Source organism: Paroedura picta, chromosome 13 (assembly GCF_049243985.1).
Source record: "Paroedura picta isolate Pp20150507F chromosome 13, Ppicta_v3.0, whole genome shotgun sequence".
NCBI classification, from domain to species: domain Eukaryota; kingdom Metazoa; phylum Chordata; class Lepidosauria; order Squamata; family Gekkonidae; genus Paroedura; species Paroedura picta.
Window position 1 is genome coordinate 8,875,110 of NC_135381.1, and position 19,378 is coordinate 8,894,487.

The 19,378-nt window shown below is 46.8% G+C and overlaps 3 protein-coding genes across 4 annotated transcripts; 2 read left to right on the plus strand and 1 right to left on the minus strand.

The window, feature by feature from the left end:
- Positions 1–236: 236 nt before the first annotated feature.
- UFD1 (ubiquitin recognition factor in ER associated degradation 1) lies at positions 237–9,050 on the plus strand. 2 transcript variants are annotated; one of them, XM_077308900.1, is made up of 12 exons: positions 237–569; positions 1,795–1,901; positions 2,742–2,774; positions 3,371–3,492; positions 4,086–4,216; positions 4,771–4,843; positions 5,106–5,174; positions 5,834–5,899; positions 7,162–7,209; positions 7,761–7,849; positions 8,651–8,732; positions 8,924–9,050. In XM_077308900.1, exons 2-12 carry the CDS (start codon positions 1,895–1,897, stop codon positions 8,996–8,998), a joined length of 795 nt encoding a protein of 264 aa, XP_077165015.1. In that variant the 5' UTR covers positions 237–569; positions 1,795–1,894; the 3' UTR covers positions 8,999–9,050. The 2 variants fall into 2 exon arrangements, with proteins under 2 accessions (XP_077165015.1, XP_077165014.1); XM_077308899.1 differs by having other exon boundaries at positions 238–569; positions 1,795–1,927.
- Positions 9,051–11,685: 2,635 nt separating this feature from the next.
- C13H22orf39 (chromosome 13 C22orf39 homolog) lies at positions 11,686–14,774 on the plus strand. Its single transcript, XM_077308903.1, has 3 exons — positions 11,686–11,790; positions 12,758–12,925; positions 14,389–14,774. The coding sequence occupies exons 1-3, from the start codon at positions 11,767–11,769 to the stop codon at positions 14,509–14,511; spliced, it is 315 nt and encodes a 104-aa protein (XP_077165018.1). The 5' UTR covers positions 11,686–11,766; the 3' UTR covers positions 14,512–14,774.
- Positions 14,775–15,400: 626 nt separating this feature from the next.
- On the minus strand, positions 15,401–19,190 carry MRPL40 (mitochondrial ribosomal protein L40). Its single transcript, XM_077308902.1, has 4 exons — positions 18,996–19,190; positions 17,512–17,595; positions 16,686–16,841; positions 15,401–15,877 (listed from the first exon to the last, which is right to left on the minus strand). The coding sequence occupies exons 1-4, from the start codon at positions 19,064–19,066 to the stop codon at positions 15,568–15,570; spliced, it is 621 nt and encodes a 206-aa protein (XP_077165017.1). The 5' UTR covers positions 19,067–19,190; the 3' UTR covers positions 15,401–15,567.
- Positions 19,191–19,378: the final 188 nt, after the last annotated feature.

Genomic DNA, 19,378 nt, shown 5'->3' on the forward strand with positions numbered 1-19,378 from the left:
CTTTATAAATGTAGTCTGATGATGTCCATTTCGTTGTCACAAGTGTGCATGCACATGCCATCGCCCATCTTGAGTAAAAACTTTGTTGGTTTTAAAACCGCCACTGGACTCAAACTTCATGTGTTTGGAATAATAATCCTCTCTTGGAAGTGGTTCATTTGTTTCCCATTCGCTATGCCTTGACCTCTATTCCAAGAGGAAGCGGAAGTCTTTTTATTCCCCGACTTGCATTCTGGGAAATGTAGTTTTTGGAGAGGGACCAGCAAACTCTACCACATTTACACTTTAAAAAATCCATAGCATTTCACATATGTTGCAGAGACACCCCCAGACCCTAAGATAGTGCTGCCCGTCTTAAAAATAAAATCCAGGGACTGCATTCAACCCTCCCTGGCAGGGCCTGGCTGAGGAACGCCTCCTGCCCCATGTTCTATTTCCCTTAGTGACAACAAGGAGGCTGCCGGTCAGTGCCCGGAGAGAGCTGTCGACGTGCTTGTTTTGCAGGGCGGAGTGGAGCTGCTTGGGGGGCGACCTGCTCGAATTGGAGGAGGAATTCAGCCGCAGTCATGGTAAAGGTCTCTTGTGCTTTTGGGGGGGAGGGACGGAGGGGGAAACTGCAGCGTCATCCCTCTTCCAAGGCGAACTGGAGCCCAGAAGGAGAGGGAGGGATGCTTGCTTGCTTGCTTGCCCCAAAAGCCGACCCAGCTTTTGAACGAGCACCCTTCAACTTTAGTGGAAGGGTGCCAGCCTCCCGGTGGGCCTTGTGGATCTCCTAGAATTACAGCTGCTCCCCAGACTACAGAGATTAGTTTTCTCTGAATAAAATGGCTGATTTGGAGGGGAGATTTAGGGGTGCCAGCCTCCCAGTGGGACCTGTGGATCTCCTAAACTTCTCTCTACAGAGATCAGTTCCCCTGGATAAAATGGCTGATTTGGAGGGGGGATTTAGGGGTGCCAGTCTCCCAGTGGGCCCTGTGAATCCCCTAGAATTACAGCTCCTCTCCAGACTACAGAGATTAGGTCCCCTGGATAAAATGGCTGATTTGGAGGGGGGATTTAGGGGTGCCAGCCTCTCGGTGGGCCCTGTGGATCCCCTAGAATTACAGCGGCTCCCCAGACTACAGAGATCAGTTTCCCCTGGAGAAAATGGCTGTTTGGGGGGGGGGGATTTAGGAGTGCCAGACTCCTGGTGGGACTTGGGGATCCCCTAGAATTACAGTTCTATAAACAGTTATAATGGGGGACATAGAAAGAAGGTTTGAAGATTTGTTTCAGCTCCTGGGGGTGGGGAGGAGGCCTTAAAAAGTTAGAGTAAGCCAATCGGCATGATGTCATAACTATGTAAGACTTAGATCTGGGAGAACCAGTTGAGAATCGTAGCAACATAGAAAGGTGTATTGCTATGAAGAATATCAAGAAGCATCTCCAGTATACTGAGGGCTTGTCAATGGGTCTCTCAGCTCTAAGTCTGACGTATTAGCTGTGACACCGTGTATGTTGGCTTACTCTCATGTCATAATGCCACCTTCCCTCCTCCCAAGGAGCCAAAGGTAAATGCATCCTACTTTTCTGGCCTTCTGTACAAGTCATTCACCTGCAAACTGTTCCTGGGCGTCTCACAGAAGAAGAAATTTGCAGACCAGCTGCTGGTCCATCATGCCTCTTATCCAAGTGGTGATTTATGTCAAAACGATTGTCGTAAGCTGGAAAACAGCTCTTTTCTGCTTTCCAGGATGCTGCGGTATCTCATGCCCCCGCTTCTAATGCGCTTTCGTGTTTTACCCCTCTCTGCAGTTTTCTTTTAATATGTTCGATCATCCGATCCCCCGGGTTTTCCAGAACCGCTTCTCGACTCAGTACCGCTGCTTCTCGGTGTCCATGCTCGCGGGACCTAATGACAGGTCAGATGTGGAGAAAGGCGGGAAGAGTATGTGCTGTTTTTATTTTGAATATAAATAATGTTCTCTTGAATGCCAAACCGGGGTGGGTGAGGCCAGGCGGGGTTGGAAACAAACCCAGCATACGACCCCCAGAATACTTCTGGTGCAACGCTCACTTTGACCGCTTCCACACTGGGAATTTCATTGCCCAAGCTGCCGTGCTGGAGCAGAAATCCGGGGCGGGCCAAATGCTCTAATTGAAGTCTAGTTCAGGATGATACGAAGGCGATCCAACACCTGGATTGTTGGTCTCTAATTTGTTTTTATGCCAACTGTCTGAAATTTTATATGCTGACTGATAGGTTCTATGCTGGCCAGTTTTACAATTCCCACTTCCAATTCTTGTAACTGAATTTGACTTGATTATTATGTCTTAAACGATGTACGCAGCCCTGAGCCAGCTTTGCTGGGAGTGCAGGATAGAAATAAAATGTACAACAACAACAATAATGGGAAGGATGGGCAAGGGGAAGGATGAGCATATGGACGAATAACTGTACATGGGCCTGCTTCAAAAAAGATGATGAAGAAGAAGTAATCTACCTGGTGCATTAGGAAAAGTGACCCAACTGTTGGGACTGAGCATTCAGTTTGTGGTATACATGCTTGTAATGAAAGCTATGAAGTTGCACTTGTGTGACAGGTGAAGAGCTCGCCTTTTCTGCTTGACTTCACCTGCCGTCCCATCATGCTCCTTGCTATTGTCCGTTTGAAGACTTACGACTGTCGCATGCTGTTGTTTCTCTTCCCACTGCTGTGTCATACCTCATCTTACTGTAACTCTCTTATTCCCTGCTGCAGTAATCATGCCACCGTCTGCTTTGGATCAACTCAGTGAGTATATCCCTTATTTTTATTTCTACTGCCGCAGATAGGCCAACAGGGGCTACCCATCTTGATCTAAGCCACTAGAGCAGGGATGGCCAAACTGGGGCTCTCCAGATGTCAATGGACCACAATTCCCATGAGGCTCTGCCACAGTTTGGCCACCCCTCTGCCAGAGAGATGTATAGTCTTACTGGGCACACACCAACGCCAAATACTGTTGTTGGTTAAAACCGCAAGAAAACAATAAGAATGGGGGATTTCCCCCCCCCCCCGATATGTTTTAAACACAAATCCATTGTATTTATTTCCTTTCCTTATTTGAGGATCGGCAGAAAAGCACTTGATGGCTTCATTTCAATTGATGTTGCTGTACAGTAGACCAGTTTCTGTGTTTGAGCCGCAGGTCTGCCTGGCCTAGCTGTTCTCAAGGGCTCTGGGTGTTTTGCTTTCTTATCAGCTGCCTGATGCCTGATGCCTGATTGAATGTCCACCCAGTAGGCCTAGCTCCTAAGTAAGCACTGGATCACACCTTCAGGCCCTTTATATATATATATATATGCTTTCAGAAATAATGTTTTCCCCCTCTTTCTCTTTCCACTTAGGCCGGCTTAATATCACCTATCCCATGTTGTTTAAACTGACTAATAAAAACTCAGACCGAATGACCCATTGCGGGGTGCTTGAATTTGTGGCTGACGAGGGCATTTGTTACCTTCCACACTGGGTAAGTGGGCTCCTCTAAAAATCACAGGGTGCAAGCGATTCACGTAAGCACAGGAAGCTCTTATGCTGGAACGGTTCATTGGGTGAACCCAAACCAAAAGGAGATCTGTAGGCTAAATAAATTTTCTAAAGTATTTATTCATTTGTTTCTTCTTTGTTACGAGTTCACAGTCCCAAGAGTTCTATTTTCATATTTTCCATTTCTTAAATACGATCAACAATCAAAACGGTATCACGGATATTCTGCCCGTTTTCCTGCACCCTTCATCAATGATTGTTAATCTTAATGCTCAATTTTATTGGATATCACACAGAGTTCTGCTCATAGATTTCTCCCTGTAAGCATTGTGGTTGTGCCATAAGCTAGCAAGAGCTCTCCAAGATCTCAGGCAGGGAGTTCTTCCAAGCCTTGATTCCAGAGGTTTTATTTTTTTTACCGGAGATGCCATGAATCAAACCCAGGACTTTTTGCATACCAAACATGCTCCACCACTTAGATTTGTTGTCTGTGAAAGTTATGCTGGGAGGGTGTTCTTATAATGGTCTGTGGTAGTGGTGGATATATTTCATGTTTCTTGTTTTACTTTTTTGCAGATGATGCAGAACTTGCTACTGGAGGAAGGCGGCCTGGTGCAGGTGGAGAGTGTTAACCTCCAGGTGGCCACTTACTCCAAATTTCAACCACAAAGTCCCGATTTCCTAGACATCACCAACCCTAAAGCGGTGTATCTTTTTCCCGTTTCCTCTTGGGAGAGCCATCGAAGTGGTTTGAGCTGTTCCAGTTTTTAAATTCTTCTTAAGAAGTAGAATTGCCTCTTCCATCAGTGTTTGTACACTTAAAAAGGAATCCACTCCCCCAAAATTTATTGTTTCGTCGGGGGGAGGGGGGGAGCATTCTAAGCACTAATTCACCTCCAATGAAAAAAATTTTGGAAAGAGACTTTTAGAAGGAGAAGAGTTGGTTTCTCTGCCTCACTTTGCACTACCTGAAGGAGTCTCAAAGTGGCTTATGATTGCTTTCTCTTCCTCTCCCCACAACAAACACCCTGCAAAGTAGGAGAGCTCTGACAGGACTGCTACCAGGAAGGGCAGGATACAAGTGTAAAGATTAGTAGTAGTAGTAGTAGTAGTAGTAGTAGTAGTAATGTGCTGTCCTAGTTGAGGTTGTTATGCCGCTGTACGAGACAGAGGATAGAATCCTGCTGGCCAAACAGCTGAGTCAGCATTGGTCTGATCTCTTTGCCCTGAATGCTGCTTTCCCCCTTAACATCCTCCCAAGATTGGAAAACGCTCTGAGAAATTTTGCTTGCCTGACCACCGGAGATGTCATCGCCATCAACTACAACGAGAAGGTGAGGTGCGCCGTTGACAAAGTGTGCAGTGTGGAAACCTGCACACCAGGGACAGAGTCGTGAGCGGTTTTGATTTGGGCATGAGCTCCTCAGGTGCCGGTGATTCATTTGAAAAGGAATTCCAAGCCACCTGGTTGGTCTTGCGGGAGGGGCTCTCAGGGATCCTAGCTGGGTGAACCGTGATCTGCTTGAGTGGAGGAGTCTGAGGCAGGGGAGGGTGCGTGAAAGTCCCGTGTAAGAATTCTGAGGCCTGCTGTTTCAGATCTATGAGCTTCGCGTCATGGAGACCAAGCCCGACAAAGCTGTGTCCATCATAGAGTGCGACATGAACGTAAGTTGAAGGCTGCCACTCATTCATTCATTCATTCATTCATTCATTCATTCATTCATTCATTCATTCATTCATTCATTCATTCATTCATTCAATTTACCGCCCTCCCCTGAGGCTCAGAGCGGTTCCACAGAACTTACACAGGCTCAAAGTTACCCCATGATCTCCGTGGCAGAGAGGGGTTTGAACCCAGGGCTATAGTCCAACATTCTAATTCAGACTTTCTCAACCAGGGTTTAAAGGACCCCCCTGGGGCTTCTTGACAGTCCTGGGATGGTTTCCTAAGTGGGTGGGAGTTAATTAAATTTTTATATATATTTTTTAAATGTTAAACATTTATTGGGTGACATATATGATGTTGACACCCCCCCTTCCAAATGGCCAATGCTGGGCTTGGAGGGTTTAGGAAGGGGAGAGGCCCTGGATGGGCGTGTCCACAGCTCTGCTTCCCAGCCATATTCTGCACAATTCCGCCACTTCTGGGGTTTCTTGAAGCCTGAAGACTGTTTCAGGGGTTTCTCAAGGGTAAAAAGAGTTAAGAAAGGCTGGCCTGATTGCTAAAGCCACATTGGCTTGTCCTGAAATTCTAACTAAAGGGAGGAGGCAGATTCTGGGCTGCAGTGTGTCAAGTCATCTGATTCAATGAAATGTCACAACAGGTAGATTTTGATGCACCATTGGGCTACAAGGAACCAGAAAGACAGGCGCATCATGAAGAAGCCACTGTGAGTTAACTTCTGACTTTTTCTCGGGGGGAGCCCTGTCCTTCTATACATACACTCACCTTTCTTTAAGAAAAGAAAAGAAATATTGAAGCAATCGATCACGGGTGGCCAAACTGTGGCTCTTCAGATGCCCATGGACTACAGTAATCATGAGAACCTGCCAAGTGGCAGTGCTGGTAGTGGCTCATGGTCATTGTAGTCCATGGACATCTGGAGAGCCACAGTTTGGACATCCCTGCAAAATATGCTTTTGACAGAGAAGATTATTAAATGCCTGCTGGATGAAACCTCAGCTGTCTGTTTCCCACAGTGGTCAGACAGAGGTCCTTCAAAACCTTACAAATGGGGCCCAGAAGCCAAAACTGGTGGAGGGGCTGTGGTTGCTTGGCATGCAGAAGGTCCCCAGTTTAATCCCAAGTATCTCTAGTTAAGCATCAGTTGGCAGGTGATGTGAAAGGTCCTGACCCGAGACTCTGGATGCTTAAAGAATAAAATCATTTTATTGTGAAAAGAGAAACAACTTGGTATACAAAGAGAGGAGAGAGAGTTCTAACTAAATGTCTAACTGTTGTTCTGCATTCATTCTGTTTGTTCTGGAGGCAAGCAGGGAGGAAGTGCGCTGTAAAGAGCGGGGAGTCTCCCAAGGACCCCATCAGGACACCGGAGGAGATAATTTGAAAATCATCAGGAAGTTCCGATTCTAACTATGCTAAATAGACATCTCTTCTGATACCTCCTGCAGGACACTCTTCATGTTCTGTCCAATCATGCACACGTCTTGATCTTAGTACACAGTGCTGGCCTTGATAGACCAGGGGTAGGGTTGTGTGCTTTGGCTTGGTTTGGCCGCTTCAGTGATCATCGAAGCCTAGTGATTGCCAAGGAGGCCAAACTGTGCTGAAGCGCACGCCCCTAATCAGGGGTCTGATTCAGTATGAAGTCACTTCATGTGTGGTCCTTCCCCAGCAGCCTGTACTCTGCAGTATACTGCCTCTGAACATAGAAGTTTCACAGCAGGTCACGATTGTCACTGAGCTGCCACTTCCTTAGCTTCCTAAGGCTTCTGTCTTCTACATGTTTGTCTTGAAAGAAGCCCCATAAACAGGCCTTGCTTGGGAGCAGACATGCATAAAACAGCACTTGAAAGCTGCATTGAGGAACATTACAGTGTAAGAAACAAACCCAGAACCCTGGAAATGTAGATGTTTTCGGCGATCGCCTGTTGCACTGCTACAGCGTTATAAAACCCTTCTGTTTTACAGGATGTCGAAGCAGATCACAGTGGTTACGTGAGTGACCTGGGATTCCGTGTAAGTCCCTTGTATGACTGATTATAAGGGGCTTGTGGGCACCTGGGGCAAACGTTGCCGTGGTGAAATCTGGAGAGTCGGCGTGGGGCTTTGGTTAAGAGTGGTGGATTCTGATCCGGAGCCCCGGGTTTGATTTCCCACTTCTCCATGGGAAGCCTGCTAGGTGACTTTGGGCCAGTCACAGTTCTCTCCGAACTCTCTCAGTCCCGCCTTCCTCACAGGGTGCCTGTTGCGAGGTGATTGCCAGCCACTTTGAGGCACATGAGGCCTGCTGGGTGACCTTGGGCCAGTCACAGTTCTCTCTGAACTCTCTTAGCTCCAGCTTCCTCACAAGAGAGGGTTCAGAGAGAACCGTGATCTAAATCTTTGATTCGTCATTTTAACTTCCTTTAAAAAAAATGACATTTCCTGTACATAGTAAGGGGGAGAGACTTGCTATGATCTTCAGTGGGGTATAGATTGCCCCTCTCAGTGTATTCGGCCCTACTCTGGCATTTTAAGGAAGACTCTGACTATATCATGATTCTAGATGATTTCTGTTCTTCTTTTAGGCATTTTCAGGATCCGGCAACAGGCTGGATGGGAAAAAGAAAGGTGTTGATCCAAGTCCTTCCCCGATCAAGCCTGGAGATATTCGAAGGTCAGTTTGCAAATGTTCAGACTCAGCAAAGCTTCCTGAGCTACTGACCAGAAGTGAAGAACTCAAATTAAGCTCCTGTAACACAGCTGGCCACACCCTGATTGGCCCTGCACCTGGGTCTTAGTGCCTATTGCATCCCTGGTTGCAATGGGCTTTCTTGCTAGTAATAAAATAAAATTTTATTTCTCTACTACCCTATCTGGTTTAATTCAGGGCAGTTAACAGCAAAGTTATCTGTTCCATATAATATATTTCTGGTAATGGCTTGGAGGTGGAGTATGTCTCATGGCTTAAGTGCCACTCAGCGCTTAACACCCACTCAGGGCAGTTTCCTTCATTCACTCACTTCTCAGGTTCTTGTTTTCATATCACTGCTAACTCCAGGCCCCTCATCCAACCATACCTCCCAATCTCGCGTCACTAAGTTTCTCTGCCTACTAGGATTCCTTCCAGTCCTTCGTATACCCCAGAAAAGTTATTCCTACCCTAATGCTTCAACCCCAGCCAATATGACAGCTGCCCTGTCCCTCATGAAAGTTGGGCTGCAAAGGATTTTCACAGCTTGATTGCCTGAGTCCTTGGATTGTTCACATACAACTTTGCATGCTGTTGCAGCAGGGCAGCTGATGAGTGCCAGAGGCTATAATCTCTGCAGATTAATATAAACACCGACAGATCCTCTTGACTGTCCAGGGTGACAGCTCAAAGACCATAGAAAGATGCCCCAGCGTTTCTTCCGTAAGCCCTTCTTTCCAAGAAAGACAAACGGACCAAACTCAAGCCTGTTTCTTTTCCCTGCAGAGGAATCCCCAATTATGAATTCAAAATCGGCAAGATCACCTTCATCAGAAACTCACGGCCACTGGTCAAAAAAATGGAAGAGGTGAGTAATGGTGGGCCTGGAGGGGGTGGGAAGGGGAGGAGCCCCAGGTGGGCGTGTCCACAGCTCTGCTTGCCAACCCTGTTCTGCACAAGGGGTTTCCCGAAGCCTCGTGAATGGTTCAGGGGTTTCTCCATGGTTAAAAAGTTGACAAAGGCTTGCCTAGTTAATCAAAGCCATTTCCCTCTTCTCAGGATGACCCCGGCAGCCGCTTCATCGCGTTTTCTGGAGAAGGCCAGTCGCTGCGCAAGAAAGGAAGGAAACCCTAATCCCGGATCCCCTAGCAGAGACAATAAAATAACCCTGCAGCAGTGTTGTTCAGCTTTTAGGTTTTCTTTCTTAAGAGAGGGGGGGGGGTGCGTCTCTTGCTCCCAAGCGTTCTGGCCCAGTTTGAATCTTAAATGGGACTTTCTAGTTCAGAGATGTTTCTCCCTTCAAGCTGCAGATCTAAGCGGACAAAGACTTCTCTCTGGCAGACTGCAGTGCTCCTAGCACCACCTCGTCCTGTCTAAGAGCAGTGGACTTTTGATTGCTCACCTGGAAGGCAGCTTTCTTTTTTCCGAGATGTTTCCACACTTTGAATTCTTGTTGCTTCATCTGAACACGTGAAGCTAAGTTAAGTAGAAGTACAAAAAAAAAAAATAAGGCAAGCAAGTAATGTAACCTGTTGAATCCTCTTCCTTTACCTGTGGCTTCACCGTGCTATTAATACCTGGCAAGCAGATGAAATTTGAACTCTGTATAGAAAAAAGTCAGACATGAAACCGTGGCACTATATTCTCAACCCAAGGCAAATGCGGGGGGGTGTGTGTGGGGGGGGGAATCTCTGAAAATATCAGGTTGCTTGGGTTATTTGACTGGGGAAGGAAGGCACCTGTCTCTAGGTGCTGGGGGATTTCCCAGGCCAAAGCTGTTTGAGAACTTGGCCACTTAGACCTCAAGATTCTTTTAAACAAGTCACACCTGAGCGTAAGGTTGGTTCTCACCCTGGTCTGGATGTCATTGGGTGTATGTGACTGCTTGTTCCTCCATAGAATTCCACCCTCCAATCCATCTGGATCAGGGGTAGTCAAACTGTGGCCCTCCAGATGTCCATGGACTACAATTCCCATGAGTCCCTGACACCAAATGCTGGCAGGGGCTCGTGGGAATTGTAATCCATGGACATCTGGAGGGCCGCAGTTTGACTACCCCTGGTCTAGGAGGAAAGAAACGCCAAGCTGCTCGCAGCCATGGTCCATCTGCAATCTGACTACCCCTGATCTGGATCCTTCATTCCACAGGGAGAAGGCTCCCTTCTCCTTGTCACGCAGGGCTTTATATAAGGAGCAGCCTGAATTTATGTTGTCTTGTCACAGGTTTGTTACTCCCTAATGGTGCTGTGCTACAGGTTCCTTTCCTTTCCCAGATAACCAATATTGATACACCTTTAGAATTTGGGGGGTTCTTCTGTTTTGTTTCTTTTAAAGTGACAGCTTTGGATTCAGTTCGGCCTACCTGAGGGCCGCTATTCCTTTGAACGGCAAATACCTCCCTGGTTCCACAACAATAAAAGAGAAACTGGGAATGTCTTCAGAAATCTTTTTAAAATTGTGTGTGGGTTCCCGGCTCCCCTAGAGCCATTAGAAGAAACTGGGCAATGGAAAATCTCCTATGCTATTGTAACATGCGCATGTCCACGCAAATACTAGGGCCACAACTACAGTGGCTCTCCAATTCCTCCATGACCAAATTTCTCCCTCGAAACGGACAGACCGTCCCTTTTGGATCCTGCGGGCACTGTTGGACTTTTGATAAAGCACCTTCTTTAAAAAATCAGGACAGTCAGTCAAATCATCTCAAGGAACCTTCCCATTATTTTGCTTTACAGTATCCAAATTTAAAACCATCAATGTAGTATTCTGATGGATGCACACAATTCAGTCAGGTTCAAATTCCCCATGCTGCCTTGAAGGTAATTGGGCTCCCCGGGGGTTGTCATGCTCTCCGCCTGTCCTGCCTCACAGGGTTACTGTGAGGGTGATAAAGCTTTGAAAATGAATGGGAAATATTAAGATATAAGTGCTTTCTTTCTGTGTTGGTCTGAAGCAGCGGAACTAAGTCTGAGTCCGGTGCTTTATATCAAAGAGAAGTGTAAATACAAAATTTGTTCTTAATTCCAGTTCTCTAGATCTGGCATAGTTGGGGAAGGTAAAAGTCTTGCTAGAGCAAACGTACATTTGTTTTTACATCTCCTTGCCAGCGTGACATAGTGCTTAAGAGGGGCAGCTGCTAATCTGGTGAGCTGGGTTTGATTCCCTGCTCCTCCACATGCAGCCAGCTGGGTGCCCTTGGGCCAGTCACAGCCCTGAGAGTCCTGTTCTCCCACAGCAGTCCTGTCAAGAGCATTCTCTGCCTCACCTAACAAAGTTTCTGTTGTGGGGAGAGAAAGGGAAGGCAACTGTAAACTGCTTTGACACTACTTTGGGCAGGGAAAAAGCGGGGTATTAAAGCCAAAACCATGCCCTGTGGCAGCGAGATAGTCTTCTGCAGGGGGGAATCAGGGAGGGGGAATACAACGCAGGTGCGTTACATTTTCAAGTTTGGGGGTCACAGACCTGTTGAACCTCTGGCTCCTTGTTGCCTTTCCTGGCCGTTTTGGGCTTGATTCTTTCCCCCGACCCCTCCCCTCTCCTCCCCGCCAGCACTTGGTGGAGACTACATGCACCAACCCTGTGAGGTAGGCTCGCAAAACACAACTCCCCAGTCTAGCCGTGCACTGCAGCGGTCCGGCGGAAAACCGCCCCCAGTTTTGCTGCCTTCGAGCTGACATTTCGTTCTTGCTTGAGAAGCTTTTCTTTCGCCCGCACGTGGGCTTGGGCCGCTGCGCAAAGGAACCGGAAGTTTTTGTGAAACGAGGACGCCCGCAACCTCTTTGCCCTCAACGCCTTCCCCCGACCGGCGAAACGGATCATTGCGCCGATTGGCTGAGGAGAAGGTTGCGTCATAAAGCGGCTCCAGCGGATTGGTTCCCCGCTCCGGGGCGGGGCCAGAAAGCATGGCTGAAGCGGGCTCCTGGCGGGTGAGTGGCGGCGGGGCAAGCGGGCGGTTATTTAGCGTTGCCAACTCTGGGTTGGGAAATACTTAGAATCTATGGGCTGCAGCCGGGAGTGGGCAGGATTTGGAACAGGGAGGGACTTTAATGAGAGATAATGTTAGGAAGTCCCCCACTCCAATGCAGCCATTTCCTGCAGGGGAAGTCATCTCTGTCACCTGGAGATGAGCTATAATTCCAAGGGATCCCCCGGTCCCACCTGGAGGCTGGCATCCCTAGACAATGCCATAGAGCTCCCCCCCCCCTCTAAAGCAGCCATTTTCTCCAGGGGAGCTGATCTCTGTTGCCTGGCGATGAGCTATAATTCCAGGGGATCCCCCAGTCCATCCTGGAGACTGGCATCCCTAATTATTCTTCCATATGCATGTATGAAAAGAAAGGCAGTGCGGTGTAGAGGCTTAAAATGCCGGAGTCCTATCTGGGATATCCAGATCTGAATCCCCACTCCTGTCATGGATGCTCCCAGGAAAGAAGAGTTGGCTTTTATAGCCTGTTTTTCACTGCCCGGAGGAGTCCCAAAGCTAAACTTCCCTTCCTCTCTGCACAACAGAGACCCTGTGAGGGAGGTGGAGCTGACTGAGAGAGCCTGGATAGAACAGCTCTAACTGGGCTGTGACTAGCCCAAGGTCACCCAGCTGGCTGCAAGGGGGGGGGAATCAAATCTGGTGTGCGTGCACATTAATGCTTACACCTAAAACAAAACTTTGCTGGTCTTAAAGGTGCCACTGGACTCAAATTTTGTTCCGCTCCTTCAGACCATCATAGCTCTGCACCTGAGATGAGTCTCTGCCACATATCATTTTAGGGATCGGTCTAGTTTCTGTGGTTTGGCATGTTGTCCTTTCTGCTCCTGCTCCTGGTTAGAAAGTAGCTGTTTCCATCACAATTTCTGTGGCCTCCTAAAACATGAGACTACGATTGTCGTCTCTGGCAGCCTCCTCGAGCTTGTGACGACTACCGGTCCGAATGGAAACACTGCCGGAGCATCCAGAACCTTTTCCATCACTACTATACCTACGGGGAACCGCCTTCCTGTGGGCAGTGGAAACGGGACTATGAGAACTGCAGAGAGTGGGAGAAAACGAAAAGCTCCACAGCAAAGGTATGGGGAGTAAGTAGGCCAGCCTTGTGCAGTGCAATCACCCTTTCCTTATACCCAGGAATCATGTAACCAAGTGGAGCCACTGAGTAGGGCCTGATTTACACAGGTAGGAGTTCACAGCCATTAAGAAAGCTCAGGATTGGAGAGGTATTTGTTTGACACTGCATGCGTTAAAGCCGCTGGACAGCACAAGGCTACACCACAGAGGCTGAAATGGAATAAACCAGCGTTGGGAGTCAGAGAATGTCCGAATTATGAGACTAACCCATTTTTAATTGGCACTTGAAAGCTGGAAAGGGGGAGAAAATGCTTCTAAAGTGCACCTGATTGATAAATCTTAATCTCTTGTAACCTATATTTAATGCATTAGTAGACCCACAGCTATGTGTATGGACAGACTAAAAATACAAATTGCAGTGAAAATATCTATCTGATGGCAGGGGCCATCTGTTATGGATGACAAGACTAATCGCACGTGTACTCAAAATTAAAATCAACAAACCTAGCAGTGCACGCGGCTGATTAAACCAGGTACCGATCTTTTGGGCATTCAAACTTTACTATAGATGTGCTTTTATTTGCACAATGAATAGGAACATCTGGTCTTAGCCTGGTCACATTTCCTTACCTTATCCTTCAGTTGGATTCAGCGCTTTGCAGGCCTTAGACCAAGGATTTTCCTCTCCTGGCATCTGAGATCATTTAACCAGGATTAGATCTGGGACCTCCTTGCACATGAAGCATGCCTTTAGGGTTCCCCAACCTTTTGCGCTACCCCAAAAATGGCTTCCACAGGAATTCAGGCCGCTTCATGCTTCCTGGGAAGGAGAGCCAGGGGGAATTGAAATCATACTTTACTAAGGAAATCCCAGGTACTCACCATTACTCCTGATCCTTCAGTAGAAAACCCTTTTGTTTGAGTGATAACAGCCAGTAATAAGCTCTACTTCACAATGGCCCTATTTTCTGAAAAGCTTAGTCGGTGCCCTTGGGCACCATGTTGGGGTACCCTGCCCTGGAACCAAGCTTTGCCCCTCTACTTGTAAATAAGTTTACTTATTAGGACACCAAAAATATCCTAGTAAATATAGGCTTGTTTTCTAACGATTGGGGACATTAAGCCCCAATGAACTAGCTGTATATTGGAAGTCCACTGTTTTGCTTTCTAAATTTAGCTTTCTTCCTTTTGGGCTTGTGCCCTTCACAAGTGCGCATAAATAGCCTTAATATGGACAATATCTTTACAGCTATTTCCTCATCCCAGTTTTTGCCAGGCCCCCTTGCAAACCTGAGCAGTATTCTGGGGTGATTTTTGGGAGCCTGGTCACAGATATGGTCTATCAGGTGGGGAAAAGCTGTCCTCATGGCATCTGGTGGCAGGCAAATGAAAAGACAGGTAAAGCCATAATGAAAATGTAATTTTTTTCCTTGCAAATGATGCAACATCCTGGTTTTTCTTCCAGGACTCCCTCTGCAAGAGTGAAAAAGAGCGGATTGGGGAAAAACAGAAGCACGAGCCAGTGTGGACCTTAAGGAAAACCCCTCCCCTGGACTGGCAGCTTCCCCTTGACGACAAACCAAAGTGAGGGTGGAGTTGGGTTGTACCGCTCGGAAAAGGTTACATGGGAGTCTCCCCCAGCCATCAATCCGTGCCACTGTGGGTCACACCTCCTCGCAGCTGTATCCCATCGTGCAGTACATTCATTAATTAGATCCTAGGAGTTTTATTTCTGGGCTCTGGTAACTAGCCTACAGCGGCTTTCATGCTGTATTATTTGCTGTGGACTGAGTCACAAATCTGCCAAAACTGCAGTACCCCAGAATAGCATTAAAAAAAAATCAAAGATAATGGAACAGTTATATTGATCTCTGAAAATCCAAAGTGTTGTTATAGCTCAGTGTGGTGTTTAATTACCATGTGTTGGGCTAAGTATTTGGGTGACCTTGGTCCAGTAATGCTCTCTGCCTCACAGGGTTGTTGTGTGGGTGAAAGGGGGGAGAAGAGAATGATAAAAGCCATGCTGGGTCCCCATGGGGGGAGAAGGCAGGGTACATGTCAATGAAATATATCTGTACATATATCCTGCCTCCCACAGGGCATCCAAACATACGGGCACACAGTACCATGAAGAGTGTAGGCCCCAGTAGAAAGGCCCAGGGCATGTTAAATAACTTTTTTGAACAAGCAGTAGAAAGGGTAGCCAGTGGTCCTGTGGTGCCTAGAGAATGCCATGCTGTGGGAAGAGACCTCCGTTCAAATCCTTACTCACCCACGAAACTCACTGGGTGACTTCAGCATGACCTACCCCACAGGGTTGTTGTAAGAACAAAACAAAGGGAAAGGGACCCTAAATACATACCCCTCAGCTTCTTAGAAGAAGGGGCAGAGTAAATGTGGATGCGCATGTAAGTGGCCAAAGTTGAGAACTCCATTTTAAGAGAGATTATCCAGAGCACGTCGAACACAAAAACGGATCCCCTCCAAAAGTGATTTATTCTTCACGTGTATTGAGTTTGTCTGCACAATGAATGAACCAACGGCCAACTGCGCCTAGGACTTCAGAACCTAACGGGCGACCAGATTCACCTTGCATTTACTGAATGGAGCATCTTCCGGCAGTCACACGGTGACCTTTCCCCTCTCACTGGTTATACACTTTGGTGACGTCGTTGCATTTTCCTTCGGGAGCCTCGTAATTCGCCAGTGGGGGGGTGAACACAGGCTCCTCCCTCTCAAAAGGAAACAGGCCATCGTCTCGCTGGATCGCTGCCTGATACAGTTCCTCTGATTCCAGACGCAGCTCGTTCAAGGCCTGCTCCTGGGCTGCCAGTAGGGACTGGATAGTTTGCATCTCAGCCTTGCTCTGTAGTCGTTTGTATTCGGTCCACTTCTTCATCAAGAGGGCTTTCCTTTCGCTCTCTTCGAAGGACAACGGGGAGGTGTCTCGGACCCTGCCAGAGGAGGGGCGGGGAGGGAAGGGGGAGAAACAGAGGTATGTTCTTAGTAGTGATTTGGAAGGAAGCTTTTCTTGAAACTGCACATGCTCCTGAGTGGCAGGTTCTCAGCCTATGAACCTGACATCAACATTTCAACCTCTTTCAGTGCAATTTAATCTCGATCATACAAATGGATCAGATGCTATCTTAAACTCTGATTGGGTTATGCTGGGAGAACACTATACCGGGGTAGTCAAACTGTGGCCCTCCAGATGTCCATGAACTACAATTCCCATGAGCCCCTGCCATGGACATCTGGAGGGCTGCAGTTTGACTACCCCTGCACTATACAGACAGCCCCTTCTATGGTTTACATCCCTCATAGGGTGGCTTCTACAGAAATGAGATGAAGTTCAGAATAGCATACATCAAAATAGATTCCCTTTAAGGCAGGCTTTCTCTGCCAGGGTTTCATGAAAACCTGTGGGTTTCTTGAAGGCCCTCGAAGGGTTTCCTGAATTAGTAGGAGTTAATTTTTACTATTTTTTTTATTTGCTAAACATTTATTGGGTGAAATGATGATATATGGTCAGGTTGACCCACCCACCCCTCCCAAAATAGCCAGTGATGAGCCAGGAAGAGTTAGGAAGGGGAGGGGCCCCAGGTGGGCGTGTCCACAGCTCTGCTTCCCAACCATATTCTGCATGATTGCGCCACCTCTGGGGTTTCTCAAAGCTTGAAGAATGTTTCAGGGGGTTATCAATGGTAAAACTCAGTTGAGAGAGGCTGCTTTAGGGCATTGGGGCTCTATGCAGGCCATTACCTTTTTTGGTCCATGTATCTGTATGGCACAATGAAATCTTCAATAGGGATCAGCTCCTGTGGGGCTTTTTCTAATTTTTTTAACCTCCTCTTCATCCGGTCCTTTATGGCTTGTTCTCTTCTTGGATCCACTTTCTTTTTCTTCATTGGTTCTGCTCTGATGGAGAACAAACCATTCAAAAACATTACTGACACATTGACACAACACTTCATCTTCTCTGTATTTTGTTTTTCAGTGAAATTACATTAAAAAGTAATGCAAACAATGCAAACAAAAAGCATGCAAACAACGTAATAAAACTAGGTTACAAAACAAGAAAACAATGCAATTGTGTTCATTATAAAAGTACCATTTGGAAGAGTGTGTGTTTTGGAAAGCCAGTGTGGCATACTGGTTCTGCAGATTCAAATCTGCATTTGTGCCATGGGCGTTTATTGGGTAACCCTGGAAAGGTCACATTCTCGGCCTAACCTACCTCACAGGGTTGTTGAGAAGCTATAATGGAGAAGAGAATGATGTAAGTCACTTTAGGTTCAGTGTGACCAAAAGTGGAAAGAAACCCATCTCTACATGAGAAGATAACGACATAATCCCTTTTTAGGCAATGTGGAGTACAGAGCTTCATCTTCCTTCAGCCATAGGTTTACAGGGATACTCATATAGAGTCACATTATGTTTATCTTTGACACAAGATTTCTGGGAAAGGTAACTGGCACGTGAATTTCAGAACACTATGCATGCTTGAAAGTATCACCAGCAAAAACACTTTTTCCCTCATAAAGGTATACGTAGTCCCCCCCTCCCCATAATGTGAATGGTATTTTACCTCATGGGTAGTGCTGCCCTGAGCGCAAGAAGTGAAGACTGCCAATGGTTCTCTCGATCTTGGACATAGCAGGTTAACTGGGAGCTAAGGATAATTGGGGGGAGGGGGAAAGAAACTCAAATTAGAAGAACAAGTTGTCTAGCAAGATTCACGTCTCACAGACTCCACCAATTAACAAAATCATTCTTTCTGTGGATATTTGCCATACTAAATAACCTCAAAGTAACCTTCCAAACCTTCATACATATAACTTGAGGGCAGCATCCTTTTTCTTTTCCTGACAGCAAAGCAAATTGTAAATATCTTTATGAACAGTGAGATACACAGTGGACATATCAACAGCTGCTTTGCTGCCACATTAAACCCCAAAACAGTCTAAGACTAGATGGCTAGTCTGAGAGGGGTGGTATACAAATCATCAATATAATAAAAGTAAAGTGTTCATGGATTTACTGTTGCATGAGGTTTGGTAGGCTATAAGCTTTTCCATCAGATGCAGGAACAGAATTTCTACAGCAGTTAATTATGATGGCTGGAAAAGGAACCTCCACATTCAAAGGAAATCTACCCCTGAAGATCAGAATCCAAGAACCAAAAGGGTGGCCATAGGTTTCTCACCCTTATTAGTCAGCTTCCCTAGAGGTATCGTGCTAGCCACTGCTGGAATTTGGAAGCAAGATGCAAGTCTGATCCAGCAACTACAAGAAAATGTTTTATGTTCCTAGTTTTAAAAGTATTTAACAATGTTAAAATATTTCTCTGCAAGCAAGTTTCCACCGGTGGAAAAAGTGAATAGTCTAACAGCACCTTAAAGATATGAAGTGAGCAGTGACTCACAGAGTTGGAGGGGATCGCCAGGGTCATCTAGTCCAACCCCCTGCAGAATGCAGGAAATTCATACAACCTGCCCACCTCAGTGACCCCAATTCTATGCCCAGATGATGCCCTGCTCCAAAACCAGTATCTCTTTCCAGTCTGGCCTGGAAGAGATTTGCCTTCTGATTCCAAATTTTCCCTGGGCATGCAAGAAAGGGCCACAGGGAAATGTTTTATGTTCTTAAGTAAAGGATTTAACAATGTTAAAATATTTCTCTGCAAGCAAGTTTATACCAATACAAAAAGAAAGACTCAGGTGGGCAGCTATTACAGTCTGAAATAGCACAACAAAATCTGCGTCCAACAGCACCTTTAAGGCCAACTAAGACTTATTCAATGTGTGAGCTTTCATGTGCAGGCACACAAGCTGGTTAGTCTTTCTTTTATTGGTAGAAATAAATACTTTTATTTAAGAACACAAATTGGACTCAAATATGAAGAAGTGAGCGGTGACTCACGAAAGCTCCTCCCCTGCCACCTAGTTTGTTCGTCTTTAAGGTGCTGCTGGACTCCTGCTTTTTCCCTACTGCTACAGGCAAACATAGGTATCCATCTTGATCAAGTTTCTACCGACTGCGCTTATTTGAGTGTATTTTGGGGGGACTTACCTACACAACAGACCTCTTGTCCTACTGCGAAGCAGGCTCCACACACCTGAAGCCGCAGCCTGGGCTAACATGGCTACAGCACACGCTTTGGCTCGCAGTGCCTCCACACCAGCCGCAAGTCGCCTGTCCTTGCCTTCCCCAAGGGGGAACAGATCCTATAGCGCACTCCGGTCCGTCTCCAATCAATGCCCTGGCCGCTCGCTCGCCTTGAAACAAGGGTTCCGCGTTGCATGCAAAAGCAGGTTGGCTTCTGTTCCTTCCCTCCCACCCACTAGGGCGAGGGGGAGCTGGAGTAGCCCGTTTGTTAATCTGTTGCATTTGCGAGATTTGCAGTACAATCGTAGGCAGAGTGACTCCAGTCTAAACCCATCCGTGTAAAGCGA

Excerpts from the sequence above, each read along its gene's own strand:
- UFD1 (XM_077308899.1), top strand. Across the intron at positions 4,217-4,770 it reads ATCACCAACCCTAAAGCGGT|ATTGGAAAACGCTCTGAGAA; the intron begins GTATCTTTTTCC and ends CATCCTCCCAAG. Across the intron at positions 7,850-8,650 it reads AAGCCTGGAGATATTCGAAG|AGGAATCCCCAATTATGAAT; the intron begins GTCAGTTTGCAA and ends TTTTCCCTGCAG.
- C13H22orf39 (XM_077308903.1), top strand. The coding sequence starts at position 11,767 with ATGGCTGAAGCGGGCTCCTGGCGG. Across the intron at positions 11,791-12,757 it reads CTGAAGCGGGCTCCTGGCGG|CCTCCTCGAGCTTGTGACGA; the intron begins GTGAGTGGCGGC and ends CGTCTCTGGCAG. Across the intron at positions 12,926-14,388 it reads CGAAAAGCTCCACAGCAAAG|GACTCCCTCTGCAAGAGTGA; the intron begins GTATGGGGAGTA and ends TTTTTCTTCCAG.
- MRPL40 (XM_077308902.1), bottom strand. The coding sequence starts at position 19,066 with ATGTTAGCCCAGGCTGCGGCTTCAGGTGTGTGGAGCCTGCTTCGCAGT. Across the intron at positions 17,596-18,995 it reads ACAAGAGGTCTGTTGTGTAG|CTCCCAGTTAACCTGCTATG; the intron begins GTAAGTCCCCCC and ends AATTATCCTTAG. Across the intron at positions 15,878-16,685 it reads AGATACATGGACCAAAAAAG|GGTCCGAGACACCTCCCCGT; the intron begins GTAATGGCCTGC and ends CTCCTCTGGCAG.